Source organism: Cynocephalus volans, chromosome 1, assembly GCF_027409185.1.
Source record: "Cynocephalus volans isolate mCynVol1 chromosome 1, mCynVol1.pri, whole genome shotgun sequence".
Lineage (NCBI taxonomy): Eukaryota > Metazoa > Chordata > Mammalia > Dermoptera > Cynocephalidae > Cynocephalus > Cynocephalus volans.
The window spans coordinates 7341524-7356905 of record NC_084460.1 but is presented as its reverse complement, the minus strand read 5'-3'; the positions used below and the strand labels follow the sequence as shown (position 1 = coordinate 7356905).

Below are 15382 nucleotides of genomic sequence, written 5' to 3'. Positions count from 1 at the left end.
CGGTTTTTCATCTTAGTCATTCTACTTTTAGATTATCACGTGTTTGATTTTCTTTTCGACTCTGTAACTTTCTGCCAGGTGCGCCATTTATATGATACTGGAGAAACGAAAGATATTCATCTGGAAATGGAGAACCTGGTAAACTCCCGAACTACCCCAAAGTTGACTCGCAATGGTGAGTTCTGGTACTGGCCTTTTGAAATGCAGGTAAGCTATTCAGAGAAGTCTGTACTCATTCACTGAGTGTGCACAGTACTGTCTATTGCAGTGGTTCTCTAGTGGTGATTTTTGCCCTCCAGGGGACATTCGGTAGTGTCTAGGAACATTTTTGATTGTCATGATTGGGGGCTGGTGCTACTAGCATCTAGTGTTTGGAGGCCAGAGATTGTGCTAAATCTCCTACAGTGCACAAGATGGGCCCCCACAAGAAAGAATTACCTTGGTCTAAGGTGTTATGACAGTGCAGAGATAAATCAGATACAGATGCTGGAGAGAGGGAGAGATGGAGGAAGGGAGAGAAGAAGGGAGAGAGTTAAGGTTTTTGGGGAAGACCTTATGGAAGACGTGGTGGCATTCTAGCCTGGGTCCTGCAACACTGACAGATACGGTGATAAAGGTAAAGGCCCTTCCACGTTTTGTGTGTATTGAAGGGCCCCTGAAGACTTTTTAAAGAGGAATGACATGAGTACAGCTGGTCAGCTAAAGGTAAGGTAGCATGAAGTGAAAAACCAGAGGCAGGAGACTATTAGAAATTCATTGCGGTAGTCAAGCTGAAGGTGGCAAAGGCCCACATCTGGTGCTGATGCTCGGATGGAGACGGGAGGAGGGAGTGAAGCAGAGTTAGAAGAACTCAGACTCTGGGGCCAGGTGCAACTGGGTCCCAACCCAAATTCTGCCGTTGGTGAAATGTGTAGCCTTGAACAGGTTATTGGACATCTCCAAACTTCTGTTTCCTTGACTGTGGAACGGAAGTGAGAATGCCTCCCCCGCACTGCGGTCATGGGGAGTCCGGGACACGTGTAGAGTGCTCGTTGCAACGCTCGCCTTATAGAGAGGCTGCAAGTGGCAGCCGTCTTGTCACCGCCGTTGTGGATCGTGTGAGAGAGGATATGAAAGAGCCCAGTCAACAGGCACCGGCATATGGTTGCCCCTGGGGCAAGAGATGGGTGTTTGTGGAAGGTGTTGCATCAGCGTAAACAAGGAAGTGGGAGGATGGGGACACTTGAGCTCTCTTTGGGACATCTTGAATTTGACGTGCTATTGAGATATCAAGGTGGATATGAGGAGCAATGGGCAGTTGGAAACATTGTAGTCTTTCTCCTTTGGGCATGTCATCTTGAAAGCAGAGAATGTGTCTCTCTCCACTGTTCCTGTTTTAGAGCCCGGAATTCATATGAGATGGATGGGTGTGCAGACTTGGGAGGCATCTGATAGACTTCCGAGCCTGGTGATGGCACCAGCAGTGGCTAGTTTCAGAATACATTTTCACTGTGAAAGACTTCATGAAGCAGTGTTTTTACGATACATGGTTTTCATCTTATGTTCACAAATCACTGGATGACTTAGTACAAAGCTTAATATTTTCAGCTGCCTCAGACAAGGTAACAGACAGACTTTCTTAGATACAAACAGGAGTTCACAGGTTCCCTTAAATGCTCCATTTCAGAGTTCTGATGCAGTTAAGAAAAATGGATTTTTGTAAAGGTGTTTGGATTTTAGAAAACAAGTCTGTGAACTGGAAAACGTCCAGGTATATGTGGTTGCTTATTTAATTTTTCAATATGTGATAATTTATAATACAAGGTACCTACTTGGTCTGGAGGATTGTCCTGGTCTAGGTTCCTCTGCTTTTCAGCGTAACCCTACAAAGTTTCTTCACTTAGCAATTTGCTTGGTACCTTGGAAAGTGTAAGAACAAGGCTTTGTTTGCTTTTGGTTTAATGTGCTGCTAGAAAGAATGGAATCTTTTCTAATCTAATCTTCCCCGTGTTATTTGGAGGGAAAAGGCGCCCTCAGCCACTTGCCATGCAACTCTCCAGGGAAATCCTAGAACCATTGCGAGTGAGGGCGATAGTACAGCAGGTGGCGCTCTTCCACCTAGGCCAGCATCCAGCAGTGCCTCAGGGACGCGGCTTCAGCATGCAGAGATGCAGAGTGCCCAGTGGTCATTTATCATTGACCTTAGAGTCTGGATAAATTGGTAGTTTCTTGTCCACCTAAAATTCCACTATCATCATACCAGTTTCACAACCTTCTTTTTCACTGTTTTCTTTTGAAAACTAGTTGGGACTATTTTGTCCCTATCCTCAGTAAATTTTTATACTGGGTATGTCCGTTGCAAAGAGGATTCTGTATCGACGTTATTAGTTGACCACACTTACAATCATAATTTTTTCATTGTTGTTTTAGAGTCTGTAGCTCGTTCAAGCAAACTGCTGAGCTGGTGCCAAAGGCAGACAGATGGCTACACAGGCGTAAATGTGACAGATCTCACCATGTCTTGGAAGAGTGGCTTGGCCCTGTGTGCGATTATCCATAGATACCGCCCAGATCTGCTGTAAGTTGTGGCTATACTTTGTATTTATTTCGTTTTCCCCAAGGGTCTCAGAGCATCACGCTATCAGGTGCAAAATTATGTACTTTTTCCTGGAATGAGGTACATAGATACCTTCTCTAGAAGGTACTGTGTTCCTTTGATTTTGATTTAGTTATATTTTAAACTCTATAGCTAACCCAGGAATGATTAGCTGAGATTTTAAAATCACAGCACTCACAAGGTCAAAACTGGTTTTGACGCCCACCTGGGCCTATTAACTTCCCACAAAGGAAAACACTGTTCATTGGCCCCTGACTGAACTCTTCGTTTTGGCCAGCTATCTCTCAGATGCTATTGGTCATAAGGGAAACCTGGCTAGAACATTTGGCTAGCTTAAGGCAAGTGTGTCACTACCAACAAAACAAGAAACAATGAATCTTACTTGATTTATGAGGGTTCATTGGTATCTTCTCTTCGTTAAAGACTGCACTTTTTACAAACATACACTGTCAAGCCCATGAAACTCACATTGTCTTTCCACCTATACCAGTAACGTCCCTTCTGACCATTCTTCACACACCCGTTTACAGCATGGGTACATGAGAATGACCCCAGGTCAACTTTGGTGGCCAGTGCGCTCACATTTCACCCATAGGCATTTGTTACCATGGAAACCAAACAAAAAGATTCAGAAACAGAAGCAGAACATGTAGAGTTATTTTGGCTGCCTGTCTACTTTAGCATTAGGTACACTTAAGGGCCCAATTTTTGTTTGTTTTATTTTAATGATTCAGTGATCCTAAAAGACATAGTCCCTGTTTATATGATGGTTATGAGCTAATGAGTTGAGAGCGGGTACATCCTTGTACAGTATGTATTAAAAATGGGGATTTCTGGTTTGCTGGGATAAAATGACCTCTAATGTTCCCTATTAGAGCAATGAAGGCCACCCAGGGAGGGTCTAGGGGGATTACCTCAGCAGGACACAAAGCAGCGAGATGGTAATGTGGCACTGTTGATACTCAAGGACCTGGTTCAGGATGAGTTTCCACAGTGTAGCAGGTTTAATCTGTAGTGAAGAAGGATTTTAAAAACGAAACATGCCGTGGCTGTAGGTGCACACTAAGTCGGGCCGCAGGGCTGGCCCGCAGCCGCCCGAGGACGAGTGCCGTTGCCCTCCGCTCTGGACAGCAAGAGCCTGAAGCTCCAGGGGTGTGTGCGAGTCCAGACACTCGGAGAAACTCAGGAGATTTAGCAGTGGAAAAATCTTGTGAGGAAGGTTTTGGAATTTGCCCTCATGAAGACTGAGTAAGATTTACCAGAGCTCATCTGGTACATTAACAGCTTGTCAGGTCCAAGGGCCACAGTGGGTGATGGCAGCAGGCCTTCAGGAGCAGTCTGGTCCAAACAGGACCTTTATCATTATTCTACATGGGTTTAATATGTACAGACCACACACAAGGCACAGGAGATACGTGTTAAAGAGTTCCTATGCTTGAGCGTACAATTTAGTAAGAAAATTTTTACTGGGAAAATGAGTTTTTCAACTCTTTCCTTTTTTTCCCCATTTATTGGGTATATCCTTAATCATTTCTTCTTGAGGGTGCCTTGTGTGTCATTAGTAAAAGGAAAGGGAACAAGACATGAGGTAAACCAGTCTGCCCTCGGGTTTCAGTGATGCACTGCACCCTGGACTTCAGCCAAAAGACCAAAACGTAACTCCGTAATTGTGTTTCCTAGTTTGGGGACAGTCAGCCCTTCTTGATACATCTTCCTCCTGTTTCTCAGAGATTTTGATTCTTTGGATGAGCAAAATGTGGAGAAGAATAACCAGCTGGCCTTTGATATTGCTGAGAAGGAACTGGGCATTTCTCCCATCATGACAGGCAAAGAGATGGCCTCTGTCGGGGAGCCCGATGCGCTGTCCATGGTGATGTACCTGACCCAGTTCTACGAGATGTTTAAGGACTCGCTGCCCTCCAGGGGTAAGGGCCCAGCGCTGGTGCGGAGCCTCCAGTCCCTGCCATCTCGTTGCCTGGCCTTCCTCACTTCCCTTCCGACCGTGTCCCACAACAGCACCACCAAACGCATACTTGCGCTTACTCTGTGTTCTTATTGGCTGGTAATCGGGAGAAGTCTCTGGAACTTTTCATACCACCTTCTCATACCCTTTCTCTCAGAACCAGCCTCTGTGAGCAAGTGGCTCTTGCTGTGGCCTCTACTGCTCCACTGCCCAGCACTTTGTAACACTTTGGAATCTGGCTTCTCTTTGTACTGCTTTTCCAAAACTCTTCTCCACAGTCAGGCACAGCCACCAAATTCACATCCTTTTCTCATTTCTCATCTCCTGTACCCTTGGCTTTTCTGTGTCATTCAACACTGTGGAATGAGACCCTTTTTCTTGTAATTCTCTCTTGTCAGCTCTGGGATCCTGCACCACCCAGGGTTCATTCTCCTCCTTTCTTCTGTGACTGCTCCCTCTCTGGCTTCTTTCTCCTCCAACCTCTTAGTATTTACCGGAAATCTTTCCTTGGCCCTCACCATGCTGCCATAGAACATCATAGTGCTACAAAAAATGTTCCTGTTGTCATTTAGTGTCCCTTGTAGTATGCATAATGCTTAAGAGTGTTGACTGTGGTACCTGACCTGGGTTTTCGTCCCAGTACTTCCATTCATCCATCCCTAGATGAGCTACTACATTTCCCTGTGCCTCAGTTTCCCCATATGTAACATAGATATATATAATTACATTGTGATACATATGCTAAGATGAATATTTGGTAAATGAAGCACTTACCAATTTTATTTATGTATTTGTTTGTTTATCTTTGGCAGCTGGCTGATATGAGGAACCAAACCCTTGACCTTGGTGTTACAAGGCTATATGCTAACCAGCCAGCCTTGTTAGCAATTTATTAATTAGTTTCAATGACTACTTTTAAAATTAGTATCAGTACTAATAAAAGACTGGAATCCACAAAGTTTATAGTACCATGCTCCAGTGTCTTCTAGCCCATGTACTCTTGTGGGCATCTGTGGCTTTTCCTGATTAGACAGACATGAGTTCTTACAGCAGAAATCCACAACTCTAACATCAGTATACCCATTCAGAGAGACCGCCCCCTCCCCACCTCATGTGCAGCTAAGAGTGTGGCGTCTGTATACACCAGTACCAGTGACTCTGAGTCACACACCTCTCTCTCTGCTTTTCTCTTTCCCTTCCTCCCTCTCTGTCCTGAAATTATTATCACAAAGGTGAGCCTTCAGAACTCTGCCACAAGTAACAATCACAGGCAGATTCCAACTTTTGAAAAGCAAAAGTGTAGGTTTTTGTAACTAAAAGTGGATTGGGGAAAATAGTTGTGTTTGTTTATGTGGGCGGAAAAGAGAAAGTTTACTAACCAGACCCAAGTGTGAATTTTCTCTGTGGAGTTTCCTATTGAGATCTGCATGTTTTTGTCATGGTTGATGAGCCCTTAGAGCTTTCAGAGGTTCCATGAGCCACTGCAGGAGAGAATAGTTTCAGTCAGGACTTTGCAGTACCCTCCAGGGCTGTCCTTGAACACTGCTGCTGCTTGTTCACAGACATCTTGGACCTGAATGCCGAGGAGAAAGCAGTCCTGATAGCCAGCACCAAATCACCCATCTCCTTCCTCAGCAAACTTGGGCAGACCATCTCTCGGAAGCGTTCTCCCAAGGTACATGGAGGAGTCTTTTTACCAGCTGCAAAGGTAATGGCAAGGTGTGGTGACTAGATTAATGAGTCCCCCTCCTCTCACGGTACAGGATAAAAAGGAAAAGGACTTGGATGGTGCTGGAAAGAGGAGAAAGACCAGTCAGTCAGAGGAGGTGAGATTCATCAGGGGTTTGCTGGAATGATTATACTGATTATTTTTGGTTTAAATCCTTAATTTCCAAATTTGTATTGCTAGATCTATCTCTAGTCATCTTTTACGAGGATTTCTGTGGGCAGTTGTGTTTTCTGAGGGCTTTTGCCTTTGATTTTCTGGAGAGCACACATGTGTGCTCGGGCCTCCTTGTCTCTTTGAACTCACACATTTGGCAGAGGGCAAGGGCTTTCCTGGGATATGGCAATACAGCGCAAGTTTGAGTACCTCTTTATACTGCCCCATGTTCCAAAGCATTGCTGACTCCATTTGGAGATTAGAACCTTGAAGAAAATTGTTAAGCTCAACCTACAGCAAGCTCCCAGCCACTGTGCCCGCTGCTGGCTGCTCCTCTCGTTTGAGGAGACAGTGTGTGGAATGGCCTCCTGTACAGTCCAGTTCTGGGTGGTTGGTTCATCAGGAGGAAGCTCCCCATGGCTGCAGAGTGGAAAGGCCAGCACTGGTGAGCACTCTGACGGACAGGAGGATGGATGCTGCTGCTGGGAACCAGAACAAAGTGAAGTATATGGCGACGCAGCTGCTGGCCAAGTTTGAAGAGAGCGCGCCCCCACTGTCCACCGGCATAAGGAGACAGGTGAGCCCCTTACCCCTCGTCTGTCCACGCTTGTTCAGTCTATCAGGGAGGAGGGGCCTCTCCCACCAAACGAGACAGGCTGTGTCCCAGGCCCTGGGGTGCGTGACTGAGGACTGGGATCTGGGTTTCCACCATTTGTCTGCCTGTGGCCTAGGGGAGGGTTTCAGAAGCCTGGCATACACCTTCAGGGCTGCTGTATCCTCAGCATTCAGGTGAGGTGTCTGTGTCAAAAACCAGCAGAAGGATCTAAAAAGTATGTATCCGTGTGTCCACACGAACATATATATTCACGTGCATGCATATTTAAGTTATAAGAGAAGTACATGCTTATTTAGGAAAATGTTGAAGAGTATATTTAAAGGTAATTAAGGCATCTGTAGTCTGTTAATATTCTGCTACATTTCTTTCTGTTCTTTTTTTTTTTAGTGCATTCTTATTTCCATAGTTGAGGTCCTTCTTCACAAAAACTTTTCTATTCTGCTTTTTCCATTTAACTTTAGGTGTATTCTCATGCTCTGCACTCTTCGCAAGCATCTTCCGAAATGCGTGGATGCCATGCTTTTCTTAACCATTGCCCTCGTGCTGGATGTGCTAGCTGTTTCTCACCTTTCATGAAAATCACAGAGGCAAACGTTCTTGCCATAAAGCTTCTTTTCAGTATTGCGATTATTCTCCTAGAACGTTACTGGGAATGTGAACATTCTTGGAGTTGATTGCACTCCCATAGGTCCTGTGCGAGAGTGCTAGGCAAGAGCATTTGACTCGAGCTGTCTTCATTAGGTCTCGTCTCTCCCCTCTGTCTAGAAGTCACTAAGACTTCGTGCAGGAGGAGGGGCTGAAATTTTGGGAACACACCGGAAGTGTCTTGTAAACCTCCCCAAGGACCTGCGAGGGCATCCAGAGGACGGTGTCTCTTGTCTTCACTCTCTCCTCTCCATCTTCTCCACACTCACCAGCCATTGTTCCCATGGACCAGCATGGTGGGACTGGCTATTTGGAGTCTGGCCATAATGAATTTGCCACATTTAGTCTTTGGGTGTTAGTCTTTGCATGCCAGTCTTTTCATGTGTGTCTCACAGAAAAGATGATATTTGTTGGTAAACATTGGAGGTTGCCTGGAGGCTGTGGCGGCCCTGGCTTCCACCTACTTCAGGAAGGCTCAAATGCTCTCTATTAGGGTAAGGTTTCTTCTATGAGGATGGAAAGATTAGTTTTCCAATATCAGAATCAGTAGTTTAGACTCAGAAAACTTTCAGCTTGGGAAAAGGATAATGAGAATCCTTTTTTTTTTTTTTTTTTTTTTTTTTGCATTTGCTTTTGGTTTGGGAGGCTGTTTTCTTTCCTTTATAAGTGTAACTCTCTAAGGATTAGTTCCGCCTCCCTCCCCCAAAGTTCACAGATGTGTGTCTGTCCTCCATGAGCACCTTATTTGTGTCTTCTGCTACCTTAATGTATTTTATTTTGTTTTGTCTCCATGTCCTGTCCCCACCGTACTTGGCCTGTGTGTCACAGCCGACACAAGAGCGTGGGGTCAGCCGGCCATCCCGCTGCCTGCCTGAGCAGGGTCGCTCTGCTCCCACCCCCCAGTGGAAACAGGTAAAGGAACTTCCTCGGGGCCAGGATGGGCACTGCCACCCCAGGCCTCCCCACCCCCTCCTGAGCACTCCAGGGCAGGACATCTCTGTGCTCTTTTGAGTGGTGACTCTGGGAAAACATTTAACAGACAGTGCTGGTTTGATTCCATGATTTGTTTAACTCTTTGGCATTTGAGAAACCAGTTAAAAGCGTGGACTGTTAATTTGGTGTTGAAGCTGTGTGATAAGTTGTTTGGTACCTTAGCCTTTGGGGTTTTGCTATTATAAAACATGCCCCGAGTTGACTGTTTGCTAACGTGTCTCCTCGTGACCATTGGAGAGAGAGTCCTGTCTTCCTCAAGGCTGTGAATTGGGACAGTAGAGCCCTTCACATTAAATAGGAAAATGCTATCCAAGATAACACAGTCTTGAACTGTGATTTTTGTTCCAAACTCTGGACAGAGATGTTCATGGGTACTTCCTTGGTGTTTTGTCCACATTTAAAATACTCTTTTTGGAAATTTTCACTAAAACCTTTGCAGGATATCCTGGAAGACTGCTTATCCTGAGCAGTGCAGAACAGGGTAGGTAATAGCCCCTGGTTTATAGTACAAAAGCTGTCAGAGGGGTTGGAGGCCTCTGCTGTATTCTCTCCCATGTCATAGCTGAGCAAGTTTCTGCTCTAAGGAGTAGAGCCTGGATTTCCTGCCTCAGAGTTTGGTATTGTCCAGGACTGACAAGATGCTGAGAAGTCAGATGAGCTGACCTCAGGGGAGGTCTTCTGAAAAACATCATAGGAAATTTACTTGCATTTTATTTTCTTACCCTTTGCGTGGAAGCCTAGGTGGAAGGTGTGATTTGAAAAGTAATTTTTAGTTGAGGATCTGGTGAAGGGGAAAGTGAACTCTAAAGCAGAGTCCACAGACTCTGGACTTTTACAGTGTTCACAGAGGTTGCCTGACATGGGAGGCAAAGAGGGGCAGGAATGGCAGGGGCAGTGCCTGGCGGTGGGTGAGCAGGTGGCTTCTTGTGGCACGTGCTGGAGCACATTTGGGTGGGCTCGCTGGGAAGTCTTGGGTCAGCAAGGATAACCTGAGGAGCCTGGCTGGGCCATGGTGGTCTCTGTTCTTGTGCAGACCAACACGTCTAATGGAGCTGCACAGGAGGGATGTCAGGAGCTGGGTTTTGTGGGACTGCTCATTTTCCTTCTGTCTGCGAGGTATCCAGTAGCCACTGGCCTTGTGCCCGTTTCTACATGGACAATGTTGTTGGTCCCAGCCTGAACAGTGTGTCATCTGAGCAGTTTATATGATCACAGTCAGTGTGGTAGAATGCACATGGTTATATGGACAGGAGAATCGAGCCATTGAAGTCCAATGCAGGTTCTACAAAATGGGCACCAGAGATTACAGCTAGACAGTGGCGCGTAGATGGACAAGTGAGAAATGGTGAGCAGTGAAAATTCTGTGAGATTCTTGTGTGCTATAGGTTGTATAGAGTTGGATATTGTGAATTTACCTGGCTGCAAGGAGGTAGCACTGTGAAGAAGTATAACTCACAATACTTTTATCTGTGTGAGATCTGTGATATTTACATATAATTTTTTTCTCAAAACTAAACCAGGAATAGTATCATGAGTCTCGGCCTTCTAAATGTGCCTCCTGAAAGATAAGTGCCCTGCAGCGCCAGGTGCTCTGGAAACCTGGGGGCAGAGGAGCTCCACAGCGCTTGGGCCTCTGCTTCTGACTCGCCTGGGGCTGGGGGTGGGCAACCTGCTTTGTGTTTCTCTTGAGGCAGCTCAGACCGAGCAGAAAGGTGTGGCAGGCCCAGCAGTGCTGGCTGGGTTGGCACAAGGACCAGCTGCAACTTAGGCCACCTGTGGCGGAAGGGGAGGAGCACCGCTATGCTGGCCAGGGCTTCTCGTGCCACCGTCCTGTGGAAACCCTGGCTCTTCCCTTCTCCACCCTGTGCCTTCCGCCTCAGGAGTGCCTCCTGCAGGCCACCTGTGCATGCGGAGCAGCCTGGGGTGCAAGTGGATCATCCAGGAGCTTGCGGCAGGCGGGGCTGTCTCCTGGGCCTTAGCACACCCACAGCCTCTCCCTCCCCGCAGTGTTGCAGCCTTCTGGGCATGGGCGTCAGTACATTTCTGTTGCTTGTAACAAAATACCTGGAACTGGATGATTTATAAGAAAATAAAACTTATTACTTATGGTTTTGGAGGCTGGGAAGTCCAAAGTCCAGGAATGCAGCTGGTGAGGGTTTTCTTTGGTGGTGACCTCAGCGACGGCAGGGTATCACATTGCCAGATGGTGGAAGCAGAGAGAGAGACTCTCTCATGCTCTCATTTGAAACCCTCAAAACCATACCCCTGACCACCATTATTAATCCATTCACTACTGCACGGTCCTACAGTCCAATCACCTCTTCAGGGCCCCACCTTTCAATCACCATAATAGGATTTCCAACCCTCAACAGTTACAGTGGGGATTAAGTTTGGTGGGGGGGGACTTTCAACCCAAAGCAGTGGGGAAACAGGATTCCTCCAGGAGGTATCAGAAAGGCTTAGGATTGTGTGAGTTTCTCAAATGCCCAGGGACTTTCTGAATCATAGACAGCATCACAAGGAAGCGGATACAGTGGAGAGGGGCAGAATGAGGAGAAGAGCCACAGACATGTATATGGCATTCCACTAATGAAATATGTCTAACTTCTAACTTCTGTATCCCATTTCCCGTACGTTCTTGTGTTTCCTCAGTAATTTTCCAGAACCTTTTGAGTGTGAGTGAGGGACTTAGAGGAGGGAAGCAATGGCGGGGTGTCGTCACAGATATGCTCTGAGGGAGGGTGCACATGTGGCTATGCCACGAGAGGTGGTCTCCACAGCCACCTCCTGGTGGTTGGCAAGTTTGCCCTTTTTCTCTACTTGCAATCAAGGCCATTTCTTCTCCCCCTCAACTTGCCTGATAAAACCCTGATCCCCGGCACTTGGCAAGGGCTGCACTGCCAGTCCTAACCAGCTGCACAGGTGACCCACTCCATCCATGCTGAGCAGAAAGTGCAAATCAACCCAAGGCCAGCGCGATACTGTGACAAGCCTTCTTCTCTGATCGTGTGGGGATTTGCTGTTGAGGGTGGAGGGGCGAGGACAGGGTCCTCTTGGGATGCTTTTGGCAAATGCCCTTCAGTTCTTCCAGAGCCAGCCTTTATGTCGCCACTGTATCAACAACATTCTCTCTGTTTGTGTCTGTTGGTGTAAAAGCGACGGGAAAAGGAGTGTTCTCGGACCTGCCCCAAAAAAGTGATCACACTCTCTCCTCCCCCTACTCCACCTCCTTGCCGGGCGCGTGGTGGTCAACAGGTGATCTTCTCTGCATGCTCCATTGTCCTCCTCTTTGTCTTCCTGCCTGCCTGTGTAGGTGGCTAGAATAGAGCAAATCGCTGTTCCCTCTTTTTGTTGATAGCTATAAAAAAATAGAATGACCATTTGTAGAAACCATTTGTAGTAGAAGCAACATTTATTGCTGTGAATGAGCAGTTCCTGACCAGACCTCAGGTTAGGGCGCATAATACATTCAAATCCTGAATAGTTTAATCTAGCTCCATATCATGGGAATACAACTATGCAATCCCAAACTTAAATTCAAACTATATTTGTCACAGGTCTGAGGCCCAAAGGCCCAAAGCGGTAGGTACATTTTTATACAACCCCGTTTACAGCAGCCATTTTCTCTTGCTGCCCCGTGAGATGTGGTTAAGGTGGGCATTTGGAAGCTTTTGCAGGGCTTCACTTGTGAGTTTGGTTTCTTCTCGTTCCAAGAGCCCTGCCTCTTGCTTATTTAGCTTCTTCTGATACTCGCCCTTCCCCACCCACCCCGCTCACACTCCAAGCAGATCATTCAAGCGCTGCTTTATATACGTGGTCAGTGAGGGTGACAAGCATGCACATGTGGCCAGCACACATCAATGTCTATATATAGAGTGGCCTTGTTGGCCCTTGTGGTGCATCTCTAAAAAATAAAATGTGGGTTTCAAGGGCAGGATCTTTGCAAAGCCATTTTTTCAACTAAGATGGCCTATTTAAAAGGTGACCATTAGTAATGTGTCTGATTTTAAAGGCCAAATCTGTGTCCATGGGTCTACGAACTGAGCCATTACAGGTTTGGTAACTGCCCTATGCCTTGTCTCTAAATAAGAGCTAACAATTTTGAACATTTAGTATGATCTAGGCGGTATTCTAAGGGTGTTTTTTCATGCATTATCTCAATCAGTTCCTACAATAACACTTTGAAGTAGGTACTATTATTATTCTCCATTTTACAGATGAGGAGACTGAGGCATAGGGTAGAGGCCAGATACAAGGGAACTTCAAAAAGTTTGTAGAAAAATTGAATGAAAAGATAATACAGATGCTTCCATGCACTTTTTGAAGACCCCTCGTAATTTGTACAAGACCACACAGTAAGTAATAGAGCCAGAACTGAGTCCACATTGTGCCATACTGGGGTCTCAGCTCTGGCCTCATCCTAGCTGTAGAGACAGTATGCTCATGGGTACAGGAGAAGAGCAGCCACGCCAGAAGCTGTAGATCAGTTTTTACACCAGTTTGTGGCCATGAGGTGAATCCCTAGTTATCCAAAGCATGATGAGACTGTTCTTCTCTGTTCCCATGATTGCTGTGTTGGATTCCTCAGATCAGCAAGGCAGCCACGTGCCTGTCTTAATGGAGTTCCATCCCCCTGACATGCATGTTCCTGTCTGCTGATGGAAAATCCTCCCAGTCTTTGGCCCTTTTGGAACCCTTTCATAAATCACGCTTCGGTCACACGTTCCTATTCAGGACCATGCCCTGCCCCAGAGTTTCCTCTGGACTGCTGTAATGGTCATTTATTCTAGCCAATTTCCATCTCCCCACCTTTCCTTTCTAACGTCTTGTGGAAAGCTTTACTGTTTTAACCTGCCTCTCCTTTTAAACCTTTGTTTAACACCTCTGACACTATGCCACTGTGCGAAAGAGATGCGTGTCCCACCTCTGTACTGACCGTAACTCTTTATCTGTGGGGCTGCCTCACTGGAGGACAGGTGGGCAGAGCGGCTGCGCAAAAGGTTGTCCATGGGTCACCGCATTGGATATAGGTGGGATTATGGTTACTTGCGGTAGGGATTGGTAGGGGCAGGGGGATATGTATTGAAGTGAACTCTGCGTTTCTGGCACTGCTTCCCACTGTCACTTAGTAAGACCATATAATGCATTTGGATGGAGCTTAAGTTTCTACTTTGTTGTCAACAGACATACAGGGATCTTGATGCTGACAACCGTGGCAAGCAGAGTCCCCACCATGAGAGGGTAAAAGAGCATGAAGCCGTGGCACGGGATGCTGAGAGCCACACAGATGGGCACGCTGGGTGGGGGCAGAGGGAATGGGCACGGGGTTTGGTCCCTTCTCCCTTGCTTTTTGCACACTCTTGTTACCCAGCCAAGAGCCAGAATTATTTTTGCAAATAATATTGACCCACGCACATAGCATTTACTGTAGAGCATTCGTCCCCCCAGCATTCAGAGCAGATGCTAATCCTAAGCGTTTGTGTTGCTGTAAAGGGCCGTAATGACTTCCCATTTTTGTCCACCTTTCCCATTCCAAGACCATGCTACCCCTAACCCCGGAATTTCGCAGTCATGGATCTTGAAGTGGAAATACTGGAAAGAAGCCAAAGCTCTTAGCAGCTTTCAGTGTGAAGAGGGTGAGGGGAGGCAGGTGATGGCAGGATGGGGTGCATGATGAGCAGCTCCAGCTCGTCTTTCCTGAAACCTAAGGGGAAATTACTGATCGCAGCTGGTAATTTGATGGACAGCAGAGATGCCCAATGAAGGAAACCTGCTTATTTTATGAAACTTTTTTTGTTGTTATTCCTACGCTTAAAGATGAATCAGGAGTGAGGTAGCTTTGCAGCCACAGTGAGGAATCACCTATGGTGTCAGTCTCACATAAGCCTTTTCTCTTATTCTTTACCTCCACTTCTGCCTTTGGTTTCTGAGAGATGCAGTTATGGCCAAGCAGCACATTAGATTACTTCTCAGTCCATCAGGAAGCTAGTCGTAGCGCTCTCTTCCTGTGCCCTGTTGCCACACTGGCAGCAGCTGTCTGTGTGCTGCCAAGGTCAGGGGTTGGGTTAGGGAGGAGAGGCTGGAGGCTGGGGATGGTGTCCTTCCCATCTCCCTGCCATGGCTGAGCCCTGCTTTCTCCCACGTGTAGTGTGTGCCCAGCCTCTCCCTTCTTCTCAGGCTGTCCTTTCAAAATGAAAATAGCTGTTTCTACTGAGCAGAATAGTGTCCTGCATTTTCGGGAATGCATATTTAATGAGGTGGTGATGATTTTTAATGAAACAATGCCTAAAAGAAGGGAGGGAAGTATATTGAACAAGAAGAGAAATTGGCAGGGAGGAACAATTTGAAGTCTAGGGCTGCAGAGCAGAGGGGAGAAGGTAGGGTTTTGAGCTTAGGAGGCAGTAAGGTTTGCAGAGATTTTTCTTTCTTTTTCCCTCCCTGTGAGCTGGTTTCTGGATTCCTCAATGCAGGACTCCTGGCTAGGTGCTTTTGGGGGACACTATTTATGTTCTTTTCCAGGACTTTCCCTCCACTACCCCATGATCTTGCATGTGCACTCCCCTGCTCTCTCTGCCCCACCCTCCACTCAGCTCCCAACTCCTCTCACTAGCTTTGACTGCTCTGCCATCCCAGGGGGACGGCACAGTCTTCTCTCTTGTTTCCTTTTGGTGGGTGGCACTCTTCTGC

At 46.7% G+C, this 15382-nt stretch overlaps 1 protein-coding gene across 25 annotated transcripts in view; it reads left to right on the top strand.

The window, feature by feature from the left end:
- MICAL3 (microtubule associated monooxygenase, calponin and LIM domain containing 3) overlaps positions 1–15382 on the top strand; it is a 181888-nt gene that overhangs the window by 87899 nt on the left and 78607 nt on the right. For 20 of the 25 annotated variants that reach the window (XR_010021420.1, XM_063075713.1, XM_063075630.1 and 17 more), the window contains 9 exons: positions 79–175; positions 2410–2557; positions 4325–4521; positions 6122–6234; positions 6323–6385; positions 6845–7018; positions 8531–8614; positions 11852–11950; positions 13880–13936. Coding sequence is in view for 24 of the 25 variants with exons in the window: in XM_063075713.1 (XP_062931783.1) it covers positions 79–175; positions 2410–2557; positions 4325–4521; positions 6122–6234; positions 6323–6385; positions 6845–7018; positions 8531–8614; positions 11852–11950; positions 13880–13936 (1032 nt within the window). In the remaining variant the exon portion in view is untranslated. The remainder of the gene's footprint in view (positions 1–78; positions 176–2409; positions 2558–4324; positions 4522–6121; positions 6235–6322; positions 6386–6844; positions 7019–8530; positions 8615–11851; positions 11951–13879; positions 13937–15382) is intronic. The other 5 variants (XM_063076628.1, XM_063076457.1, XM_063076540.1 and 2 more) reach the window with 2 other exon arrangements.